Below are 13,035 nucleotides of genomic sequence, written 5' to 3' on the forward strand. Positions count from 1 at the left end.
CACAGTGAAAATGACATGAATATGACAGTGGGCAAATGCATAAAGCGCAGCATAATTTATTAGAGTGGTAACTAGGGATGCACCGAATGTTCGGCAACCGAAATGATTCGGCTGAAAATAGCAACAAAAAAAAAAGCTCTTTCGGTGTTCAGCCGAATAATTTCGGTTGCCGAACATTCGGTGCATCCCTAGTTACCACTCTAATATGTCTTGCAATATCCGTACGTGCAAAGGTTCTGCGCGATCCTCTTGTTCAATATTCTCTGGGTCTGAATCCGGCTCAAATTGATATGGTAATATTGACTAAATATAATAACTAAACCGGAGCAGATGGAAACTTGCTGCTTTGGCAAGGGGCGGGGCAGTACTGAAACACCGTCTAAGCTGTTCGCCAATCACAACGCACTGGGACAGCTAGCCAATCACATTACATTTCGTTTTTCGGAAGGCGGGCCTTCATCAAACCCGGAACTAATCGAGCCGTTTGTGCCAGGATGGGGAGAAAGGTATTGTAATAATGTAAATGATGTAAAAAATTATAGTTTTTTGAACCACCAAGCATGAGAGCATGTTCTAGTACACCCCCAAAACAAATTCAAGACATTGTAAAAGAGCATAATAGGACCTCTTTAAAACTTTTCAGTCAAATGGCAGCTTTATTAAAACCCCAGCTTATCCTTCTTGCAGATCCCAGTTTAAATCCTACTGATGACATTATGCTTTTAGGATAGATCTATTCTGAGTCAAGTTATTAATTCATGGAATAGGCCCATTTTCTGACCTCCAGGGAAATTACCATGCGATTCATTCTGACTTAATTAACCTTTGGAGACAGGGTTTGCACTTTGTCAAAGGGCAGAACAATCCGGCAAAGTTGAAATGCAACTTATTGATGCTGATACAGAGATAAAGACACAGATCACCCATTAACTGTTGATGAAAGAGTGATTCTCTGACAGCAGAGCCCCATAATAGTGTCTAATTATGCATGTAATAGTTCCCATTAGATGTCATCAGCAGTGGATGTGTAATAATTTCTCCAGATGAGCTGAGCAGGAGCACTGTGGAGGCCAGTGAGTATGAGAAGGTCATCCAGCGGTTGAACCAGGAACTGCAGGAGGCCAATGAACAGGCCAATTCGGGCAAACACAAGTGTATTGAACTTCAAGGTAAAAGAGGGCCTTTAAAGCAACGCTATGTAGTTGTGTGTATTTTTGTGACTTTGAAGAGTGGAATTCACTGTTGTAAACATATCACTGTTGAATTACAGTGGATAGCTGTACTCGTGCATTTATTGCTGCCGTAAAGCAATCCGCCCTTTCACTAAACTTACGTACTATCAGAACAGACGTTTAAGGGGGAGCGTGGGAAAGAAACAAGCCATTCGCCTTATTAGAAGTGAGCCATCAGAATGATTTTGAAACTTCAGGGTGTTTCAGGGTAAAAACAAAACAACAACTTGCATACAGTTGCCCTAAGTGCACAAAAATTACTCTCATTTGAATATGAATTAGAATTTAAATATGAGCAACAAATACTGATTCTAGATCAGTGCTCACCTTTGCCTAACTATGCTGTATATATTTTTATTTATATAAAATGTATTATTTTATTTGTTTATAATAATCGCTATTAAAAAATTATAAAGATTTCATATTAACAATTAAATATTAATAATAATTATTATTAATATTATTTGGAATTATTAATTATTATGGATATTTATATAAGCTTGTGAACATTTTACATTTATTTGGAATGGCAGTCATGCTCAACAGGTCCCCCTAATGACTTGTGCTGTGTATTACAGGTCTGTTGGAGGAGGAGAAAAGAGGCAATAAGCAGCAGGCGGAGGAGTCAGCAAAACAGATAAAGGTCTTACAGAGTAAGTCAAGGAGGGTGTGTCTATCTTGTTATATTTACTAAACAATGTATTATACCAAATGGTCTTTATGTGTCTACATGTGCATTCAGCTCAGCTCCAGAAGCTGCAGGAAAATATGGAGAATCTCAGGGATCAGAAGGACAGCGCAATCTTCAGCTTGCGTCAGGAAGCGCACGCAGCTGAGGAGGACGTGCAGGTGTTGCGCCGCACTATGGAGAAAACGGCAGCTGAGCGAGAGCATGAGGTCAACACGCTGAAGGGGAACCTAGCAACGCTAACTTCTGAGCTGGAGAAATGGCAGTTGGCTGCAAACAAGTACGAGCGTGAGCTTGACAGTGTACAGGCTAGTCACCAGCAGCAGAACCAGCAGAGAGACAGAGCTGCCAAACAGCAAGGTACCCACAACCCCACAGACCACTATCCTCACAGATGACTAGATTGGCCTGTAGTATTTTAAGGCTACATCTTAAATCATGAAATCATGTGAGAACATCAGCATTTCTCATCCATGTATTGTGCTAAACCTAAATGCAAATTCATCTATATTTACGCTTCCACATTAATATGAATATTCGATTTAATAATGATTAATAATCATCATCATCACCATCACCATCATCTTATTCATCATAATCATAATAATAATAATATAACCATACATTAAAAAAAAGTTTTCAAATTAGCATTAACAAATCAGTTTTCTGAGCTTTTGATAATAATATTAATAATAATAATAACAACTATACTTTCCAAATTAAAAATAAGACCTCCATTAAAATACTAAATATGAATTGTCAACTTGGCATTAACAAATCAAATTTGAGCTTTTAATAATAATAATAATGATGATTACCCAATAATGTTTGAATTATTATCATAATGTTGAAAGTATTAATTTTACCAGGATAAAGATTAATCAGAAAAAAAAAGATTTAACTGAAACAAACAAAAAAAAAAGAAACAAAAAAAGAAATAATTAATAAAAAACACATAACTATAGCCTTATCAGGCAAAATGTCTGTATTTTGTACCAGTTAAATGAAGGTTCTTTTATGTCTTCTGCACATTCATAATCTTTTTGGGGAATTTGTCCTCCCTTCTCAGAATGATGAACGATATAATGTGTTGGTGGAGGTTACAAATCAAGCCCTAGGTTCATCCAACGACAGTCACAGCAGTGTTTGCTGTAATCTGACAGATATTCAGAAGATGACTCGCATTTCTCACATCACTTCCACCGTTATGTAACAGAGTAGCGTTGTGAGTCAGTGTGTGTGTGTATCTGTGTCTGTGCGTTTGTGTGCATGTCTTTGGGTATGTTTTTAATTGTGTGTGTGATGCAGCAAGCGAGCTGGAGCGGCTGCAGAAGGACTGTGAGAGTCTGAGGAGGGAGTGTGCGTCTCTGAGGTCAGAGAGAGAGCAGCTGGCTGATAAACAGCAGAAAGAGAAGATCAGCCTGCAGAGTGAGAGCAGCACCCTGCGCTCAGAGAAAGAACAGCTGCTGAAGAAACAGCAGCAGCTGGAGAAAGAGCTGGACAGGTCTGTCCTATGCGGTATCATATACAGTGTGTCATTTCCATGCCACTGAAAGCACCACATGTAATTGCAAACTGTTTTAAAATCGACTGTTCAAACAGATTCCCACTCTAAACTCAGTGAGTGTTAGTTGATTCAGTGTTGCCATGTTAGACATGTTCAAAGACACACATTTTTGTAGAGCCACAATGTTTAAACTTCTTAGGGAAATTAAAGGGATAGTTCACCCAAAAATTATAATTCTGTCTATTTACTCACCCTCAGGTTGTTGTGTGACATGTCTTAGGGTTGCACTACAAAAATAACGGCATGGTTGAAGTCATTAACCCCATGGCTTTTTTTTTTTTTTTTTTGAAACATGAAAAATGCTCTTTTTTTTGCATGGGAAAAAATAACATACAGGTTGAGGATGAGTGAAGAATGTCAGAATATTCATTTTTGGTTGAATTATTTGTATAGGCTTACTTCTCATCAGATATTAAAATGGGATAGGAGAAAGTTTTTAAACTTGGAAAAAAATTACACTTCACTATGGCTGGGTTCTCATTTTGATTAACCATTCAGCCTTTTAGTTTAAGCTGCCTCCTATCCAATCTCAATAAGCTTTGCACTTTAGTTTTAATATAAAACAAAGTTCAGCTCTTAAATTCTGTCAGTTGTACCACAATAATTAAACATGTTGTTTTGATGCTCTTTAATGTAGTCATAAATCACTTTAGCAATTTGTGTTTGGATAAATCTGTCATGGAAAAAAAAGCCACTGTTTAAATGTTTGTATTTTAACAAATTGGAGTAGAAACAGTCATATCATTAAAAAGTTGATATAAAAACTGCCTTATGTGCAATTTAAATGTTTGTATGAAATCTAGTTTTTATTTGACTGTTGATTATTACATCTAAAAATAAATAGCAATTGAATTTGGACTCGACTTGAACCAAATCAAGAACGGAATCAAAACATATGAAGAATTTAATCAAATCATGAAATGTATCAATACCCAGCCCTACACTTCACCTTTAAATAGGAGAAAAGCTCTTTTTACAGACTTTTGATGTAATGACGATGTAATTTCTCTGGAATCTGAACCTGCATTCTGCCCACAGCTCCAAGAAACAGAACACAAGCCTGAGCAACATGGTCAAGACCCTGGAGAAGACGCAGGTAGACCTGGAAAAACAGCTGAGTGTCCTGCAGGAGGAACACCTGAGAGCCACCAGCCAGCTGGAGCAAAGCAATAGCAGGATCAAAGAACTGCAGAAAGAGGTTATTCCCATCGTAGTTGAGAAAGAAAGAATGTAGAGCTGAGACTCATTAGCAGGCACGTCACAAAAGAGCTCTGCTCCGAAAAAAAGACCTGGCCCCTGGACACACAGAGTGTGTCACTATTAATTAAGCTTTCCTATTCCATGTCTATCTTTTTTAGAATAATTGGTGTGTTCATTAAATATCTGACAGTTTAGTATATAACCACACGATGAGAGAAGACTATGGCAAATCCATTGTAAAACAAAAAGTGAAGTAAACGGGCACATCGACCATCTAAAAAGGCTTCATGTTGCCTCTTCCATCCTTTACTTTTCTCCTCTACTCACTGCATACACCTTCGACCCTGAATAAAGTATTTGTTACAAGATCTTTCTCTAATGCACATGGAGTGCTTCCAGAAGTAGTACCATTGCCATGTACTGTGTGTGTGTGTGTGTGTGTGTGTGTGTGTGTGTGTGTGTGAGTTTGTTATTGACTAGGCTGATTGCTCCTTGTGAAAGATTCCTACTCTCTCGTTCTCTTTTTCGCTCTCAGTATGAGGAGATCCAGGCAGAGCTGTCAGGCCTCAGGGAGAAGTATGAGAATGCAGAGGAGGAGAAACGCTCCTTCAGTCTGGAGCTACAGCAGAGCAAAGAGCGCCTGAGTCTTCTGCAGGACAAAGAAAACCATGTGAGTGTTCAATCCACGTAATGCTGATGTTCAACAACAGGGGCACTGACAATAGGGACAGTTCAAGAGGAAAGAGCATATATTACGTTGTTTTTTGACCTTGAAATCAACGCTGAAAAACATAGCATCATTTGTTTGACATGCACGTCTTACAGTTTGTTTAAAAATTTTGTATAGCCTAAAGGTGAAGTGTGTAATTTCTGTGGCCAACAACGACACCAAACTGATTTGCAGACTGTTTCCAAACAGGTTTCCCCAAATACTTCTATAAAAATTGACATAAAGAGTAAATAAATCCCCACAACAATTCCATGTGACAACATAAAATACATGTGGAATATTACTGTCACCAAAACAAAAATGAAGATTTATTTTTATTTTGCATCCATTCTCCAAACTGCTTGTCCTATGTATATGGTCACAGGGGTGCTGGAGCTTGTAGGCAGGGAAACAACCTTTTATTTTATTTTATTGTATTTTATTTTATTTTATTTTATTTTTTATTTACTCAGGCAACTCACTTGAGATTCTTTGAGATCCTTGTAATGTTTTTATTCTAATTAAATTCAAACAATCAAAATCAAACAATATAATAAAAACTACAAACAATTCCAAACTAAGCATCAGTTGAGCCCAAACTTGACATGTCACGTTTAATCAAACATCTGCATTGTCTCTGCACATTAAACTGGAAAAGGTTTAACTATGAAACAATTGCACACTTCACCTTTTGATTTCCTTATCTTGATGACAGTTAAATTCACCAGTCCAGTAATAGCGCACATAAACACAAGCCAATCATTCAGTAATATCCCTCCCTTCCCTCCTTTAGCTGTCTTTATTGCAGCCCATCCTAGCCGTAGCCATCGGCCTTGTCCTGGCTTTGCTGTTTTGGTGCTTGGGCCCATTGTGGTAGAAAGGTACACAGTGCTCCTGTCCCGTCTCATTCCTCTGCTTAAGCATCTATCATCCTCAGGGCTATGCATGACCACTAAACAATTTTCTCAGCTTAAGCTACCAAATACTGTCCACAAAATGCTTCTGTTTTCCTACTACAGGTCCGCTTTGTATTATAAGATGCACACTAACAAGTGTTTCTAATGAATCAACTGCATTTTGTAGGTTGTAGTTTTCCAGCGTAGCTCTGAGGCATCCTGGCTGTCTTTTTCCTCCACCGTACGTCTTCTGCTGTCCTCGTCTTGTGTGTCCTGACCTCAGTTTCTCCGCATCATGTCCTTGTGGCTTTTGTGTCCCCGTCTCAGCTCATGTGCATCCCTGATTGTAAACATGTTCGGATAGGTGATGCGGTACTACAGATGATGTGATCTGTATGTTTGTTCTTGCAGGGAAAATGGATCAGGTGGATGCCCGTCGCTGCTGTGACCATTGCCGTGACGGGGTATTTGCTTTCAAAGACCTCAAAATGAACAACGTGATGAACCAGTAACAAACACACGCACCATGACATGCATACCAAGTATATGTTTCTCAGACTTGTTGACATTTATATCCTTGTAGTCTGTGTGGTGTTAGTTTGAGTAACGAGTGTTTAAATGCAACTTCTTACTCAAGTATTAAAGGCCTTAGAATAATAATGTGTCACAACATTCTCTCATTTGCACCATATGTAATAGATTTTTTTTTAAATTGAGATTCTGTATGCATTGCATTTTGAAGTATCTGACTAATAACAGGTATTTTATTGAACACTGTTGCTTTGCCAAACAAACACTTAGTGAATTGCCTTATTTAACATAACCTTAGATAAACAAATGTTTATACCTCCTTAAACGAACACTTCCATGAGAACCGATTCAGAACTGCAAAGCCCACTGTAATAACCATCGAAGTTCATTAAGTTTTAACTTGATCGTATGTTTTGCGGCTTAAAGGCCTAAATCTGCTAGTAATGTGTATGTGTCTTTGCACCTTATACGAAGCCATTAGTGATTAGTCTATGCACTGTACTTTATTGTGATAAGGATTTGACATATTAATGATGATGATGATGATAATGATAATCACTGTTTACCTAGGACATTAGAGTGCTAATATGTCCGAAAGAGACCTATAATAGAGTGTTTATGATTGATCATGTTTATTACTTGTACAGAGATTTAAGGAAAACCTACCTGATCTAACAAACATGATAATTGCAATAAATAAGCAAGAGTGAAGTTCAACCCTATTAAGTCCCTGTTTAATTTTTATACATTTATTTATGCATATCAGCTGAATTGTATCTCGATAACTTTAGAATAGGGTCAATTTGTTACCATTTTATACAATTAAATAACAAATGCTGTAAAATGCTAATGTAGGTTAATTTTATTTATAAATATACTGGTGTTTATTGTTAATTCATGTTAGTTCATATTACCGCAGAAATAGCTATTATATTTTGTGATGCTGAGTTACATGTAATGCAGTAACAGACATTATTTGTTGCTGTTATTTCATGGTACATGGCCTTTTTGTAGCAAGAAATATCTTTTTCTTCATTTGGCCTTGCAATATGCAATTTGACCACTGTAGTTTGATTCACAAACAGATGTCTCTTATGTGTCAGTTCTTTTCAGTGAATCAAAAACATAGTGTGCCCAGGGTTGCCAGCCTGAGAAACAAAACCAGCCCAATTGCTATTGAGAACTAGCCCAATCACGTTTTTAATGCGGTTTTCCCCTCCGTGGGGGGTCCCTCCTTCGAAATAGCGAGATAGAGAGATCACTTTAAACCACTGGCTAAAAAAAAACAACCCGCAGGAAAACCACAGACTTGGCAGCACTGAGTGTGACTAGTGTTAGCCTTTATTCTTACAACAAATGACTCTTATGAACCGTTCTTTTTAGTGAATAAAAAACATAAAGTGACCAGTGTTGTCTGATTCCAGAAATGAATATCTAAGGCAGTTCTTTTAATGCAATACTGCCTTATATTTCTTATTGTGAGACTATGAGAGCAAAGTGGACATGTGTAACCGAAATTAATCTGAACTTGTGAATCTGAATCCAATCAATCAATACCAAGCCCTAATAACCTTGTAAAGTATTACGATTTACAGTATACACTAATTAAAACAAATTCTGGGCACATAAATGCACCCCTGCAAAATCGATGGCTCCATAACCAAGTTTGTCATAAACCTGCAGCCAAAGGCAAACACTTCCATGGTGTAATGCAGTCCGCCCCAATGAGTCATCCCTCCTCGACACCGCATGGGAAATAGGAGGACGTGCCCCGATCAAAAGAGCTCTGGCAATAATATGCTCAGTTTATTCTGGAGTAAATGACGAGTAACGTCACCAGCGATAAGGTTATCAGCAACAGTGATGTCAGACCTTCATCTGGCTGCAGGTGGGAATTAGCTGAATTCCCCAGGCCTGAGGATCCCGTTTCTGACCCTGTCTTTCTAGTAAATACATTCTTCAAGCACTGATGTAACTAGAATCTGTTTTTATTATTCCTTTGCATGATGTGGGGTTGCGGCATGATGACACCGTTCATGTCAGAGTAAAAACCGCTCTCAGAGGCGCTGTATGATCATAATTATGGGCCAGGATTGGGGAGTGTAGGGCACTCCCACCACCAGCGAAGCTACATGAAAGCTTCATGCTTCACAGCTCTTATACTGCAGTTCTATAAAAGGTTTTGGACTCCACACTGATCAGAGAGAACCATGGGTGACTTTAGAGATCGTGTTACTGCAGCTGCAATCAACCTGGCAGATGATGCACCATGGAAGAAGATACAGAAGAACACCTTCACGTGCTGATGCAACGAACACCTGAAGTCTGTGGAGCTGCAGATCAGCGATCTTAAGTTCAATCTGAGTGATGGCCTCATCCTTATCTCGCTGCTGGAGATCCTGAGCCATAAGTGGATGTTTAGAAAGTACCACACGCGACCCACCTTCAGACCGCTCAAGCTAGATAATGTTTCTGGAGTTTTTGGATCATGAAAAAGTGAAGTTGGTGTCTATAGGCGAGTTACAACCTGCCTGAATTATTTCAAAAGGTGTTCACAACAATCTATTAGTTGTTTTCTCAAGTCATTTTAAACCCATATGAACAACATTTTAAAGCTCTAGTTTCTGAATGTTTTTAAAGTTCACAATGAAGCGATCTGTTGATTTAAAGTCAGCGGACAAAAATTTGTACAGTGCAGGACCAAATAAATCAGGAGAAGAATAGATGAGTTGGCGAGAATAGTGAAAGTCATAAATGTTTTCAAAGTTTAATTTTTGTTTTTTTGTAAGCAGTAGCACCATAAACACTGTGCCATTCTTTTTTTAATTTAGTAAATACAGGTGCATCTCAATAAATTAGAATGTCGTGGAAAAGTTCATTTATTTCAGTAATTCAACTCAAATTGTGAAACTCGTGTATTAAATAAATTCAATGCACACAGACTGAAGTAGTGTAAGTGTTTGGTTCTTTTAATTTTGGCTCACATTTAACAAAAACCCACCAATTCACTATTTCAACAAATTAGAATACTTCATAAGACCAATAAAAAAAACATTTTTAGTGAATTGTTGGCCTTCTGGAAATATGTTCATTTACTGTACATGTACTCAATACTTGGTAGGGGCTCCTTTTGCTTTAATTACTGCCTCAATTCGGCGTGGCATGGAGGTGATCAGTTTGTGGCACTGCTGAGGTGGTATGGAAGCCCAGGTTTCCTTGACAGTGGCCTTCAGCTCATCTGCATCTTTTGGTCTCTTGTTTCTCATTTTCCTCTTGACAATACCCCATAGATTCTCCTTTGCAGGTGTTTTGAGTTGATTAGCTGATTGGCATGTCACCATATTCTAATTTGTTGAGATAGTGAATTGGTGGGTTTTTGTTAAATGTGAGCCAAAATCATCACAATTAAAAGAACCAAAGACTTAAACTACTTCAGTCTGTGTGCATTGAATTTATTTAATACACGAGTTTCACAATTTGAGTTGAATTACTGAAATAAATGAACTTTTCCACGACATTCTAATTTGAGATGCACCTGTATATTGAGTAATGTATGTCAGAGCAGCTACTGCACAAATAAACAGGGCTAACTTTAAAATTAGTCTGTGTTTATACTCCCCTTAAATTAAAAGGTATGTAATTAGAATGAACAAGCCATAATTCACCTCTAATTGTACTAATAAGACAAAATAGTAAGTATAATTGTCTGTATGCTGTTAACAATGTTTCTGGCTGACAGCAACTGCGGCTATTACGCCATATATTGAACATCAGACTTGGTTACATTAATGTTTTACAAAAAAACATTCACTTAAAATTGTTGAATTTCTGTTGACAATTGTTATTGGCAGGGTTGTTATTGTTAACAAATTATTAAAATTTTTCGTTAATTGAAATTAATCTGAAATAAAATATCAATATTAGATAGAAAACCTCAAAAATTATAAATGTTTGCTTGGCAACTGACTGAAATAAAATAAGTTGAAGTTAAAGTACCAAAATTACTGAAAATAAAACTGAAATAAAAATAAAGCAAAATATTTAAAAAACATTTTTTGACAAAATGATAAACGAAAATGAAAACTTAAAATATAAAAATAAAAGCTAATTCAAAATATTAACTCTACAGTATATAAAAAATACTAAAATAACACTGGTCATTAGCGTCTTCATTGTATCATGTACATGTATAACTAAGTTTTATTTGTCTCTTAAAGAAGGTCAGCTGCAAAATCATTACGTAAATTGTGGCTGTTGTCTGAAAAGCAATAGCATTTCTTCAGAAAGACATTATCAGATGTTGAGCTTAGTCTTCACAGATAATGAAATGAATTGCTGATCCCACATGTTTTTCATATAAATTCCTGTAGTTTTTTTCTCTAATTAGGGAGGGCAGGCTTTGGGTCAAAGCGTCCTAGTGTCAAATTTGGGGACGGCACTTCGATTAGCTGTTTCCTGGACCAGAACAGTGTTCCCGGCTGAACTCTCTTGTTTGGATATAATAGCTAAAATGACAAAAAACATTTGGTGTATTAAAAAAAAAAAAACGACCTTAATTTATGTTACCAAGAGATGGTCTCCAAATTCAAAGAACAAATAGACACACCTTCACTGTCTCCATACAGACAGTAAGGCCATAGTGGACGGGAACTTGAAGCTGATTCTGGGTCTAGTGTGGACCCTGATACAGCATTACTCCCATCTCCACCCCGGTGTGGGAGGATGAGGCAAACGATTCTGTCTCCAAACTGACTCCAGAGATGAGGCTTCTGGGATTGATCCAAAACAAAGTCCCTGAACTGCCGATCACTAATTTCAGCCAGGACTGGCAGGATGGCAAGGCCCTCTGTATTTTTTATAATTACATTTATCAAGCTCATAGCCCCAGAGGAGATTCTTGATTCAGCTGTGGATGAGCAGTCAGTGATGACATGCCTCTCACTTTTCCCCAAAGCCAGACTCAAACCTGGAGCTCCACTCAAGCCAAAGAAAGGTCAGGCCCATTATAAGCCCCTGCAGTTTAGTCTTTTGATTTTGTCACTAATAATGAAAAGGAAAGAGGGAAGAGATGCATCATGATGATAATCAAACATTTGTTGATGAGAACACTTTCTGCAGGTTACATTGATACGCCAGAAGGTGATAAAAATGGGCTTTGTTGTTATGAGTGAATCATTAAAGTATACATTTAATGGATTCATTCTAAAACCCTGATTCAGTCAAGAACAAAACGCCACTAATTTGTTTTGCTCAGACGTATAGTGTTCAAACCGATTCACACCAAGCATGATATAAACTATAACTGAAACATTTTGATCATCTTTCTAATTCTATGAGAATTTTGTTGTCAATTTTTCAATTTTGTTGTCAGAAAGATTTTTTTTTAGTTAATGAATAAAAAAACATTGACAGCCAATCAAAATCCACCTGACTTTAAAGACCTCAAGCATTTAAAGTAGCAGACGACAAAACTGCAGCACTTATAATGAACAGAACATTAGTCCATTTGTGTGGATGCTAACATAGTTACTGCAGTTAGGGTTGCAAAGGGGAGGAAAATTTGCATATTGCAGGAATTTTGGAATTTTTTTTTTTTAAGTTTTCGGAAATTCACTAGAAATTTCCGCCCCTTTGCAACCCTAATTGCAATAGTTATTGTTCTTGGTTTGAATGGGAATAAATTCTGCTTTAGCTTTGTTTGGAAGTATCTAGAAATATTGTCTAAAATGTAAGTTTCTCAATATTATCTTCTTATTAATTGAACTGTTGTTGTTAAAATAGGAATATCACACCTGCAGTTGTGCTGTTGTTGGTCTCAATATCAGCAGCACCTGCGACATATCTTTAAAAAAATAGTGGTAAATATGATCTTTGGAGTACATAGTGGATTATGTGAAGCTATAAGAATGTGATGTACAACAACAACAACTAATGCACATTCTGATGCATTTAATTTACATGGTCTAATGAAGTTAAAGAAAACTCATTTTCCCCAATTTGGTTTGCATCTTGTTTCATTAATGTTCCAGCATCTGTTGCCTTATTGAAAATCCATTTCATTTCGCGGTGGCTTTAAACCTGTCTGGTGATGATGTACTGCTGCTTAATGCTGCAGCCAGAGCTCACAGGAATGTAATAGGATGTTTATTACTCTATTTGTACTGGCATTCCCTCTGTCAAGAGGGAATTGAAACTATGCTTATTGAAATCCC

General features: G+C 37.3%; 1 protein-coding gene across 3 annotated transcripts in view; it reads left to right on the top strand.

The window, feature by feature from the left end:
- LOC107699575 (sarcolemmal membrane-associated protein-like) overlaps positions 1-7,540 on the top strand; it is a 9,728-nt gene extending 2,188 nt beyond the window's left edge. For 2 of the 3 annotated variants that reach the window (XM_016500876.1, XM_016500877.1), the window contains exons 3-10: positions 1,044-1,169; positions 1,811-1,885; positions 1,975-2,280; positions 3,229-3,424; positions 4,526-4,685; positions 5,223-5,357; positions 6,190-6,277; positions 6,704-6,779. In XM_016500876.1, the coding sequence (XP_016356362.1) occupies positions 1,044-1,169; positions 1,811-1,885; positions 1,975-2,280; positions 3,229-3,424; positions 4,526-4,685; positions 5,223-5,357; positions 6,190-6,273 (1,082 nt within the window). In that variant the 3' untranslated portion in view covers positions 6,274-6,277; positions 6,704-6,779. Of the gene's footprint in view, positions 1-1,043; positions 1,170-1,810; positions 1,886-1,974; positions 2,281-3,228; positions 3,425-4,525; positions 4,686-5,222; positions 5,358-6,189; positions 6,278-6,703 lie in introns of all 3 variants that reach the window. The other variant, XM_016500878.1, reaches the window with a different exon arrangement.
- The last annotated feature ends 5,495 nt before the right edge of the window (positions 7,541-13,035 follow it).

Source organism: Sinocyclocheilus anshuiensis, unplaced genomic scaffold (genome assembly GCF_001515605.1).
Source record: "Sinocyclocheilus anshuiensis isolate Anshui unplaced genomic scaffold, SAMN03320099.WGS_v1.1 scaffold879, whole genome shotgun sequence".
NCBI classification, from domain to species: Eukaryota; Metazoa; Chordata; class Actinopteri; order Cypriniformes; family Cyprinidae; genus Sinocyclocheilus; species Sinocyclocheilus anshuiensis.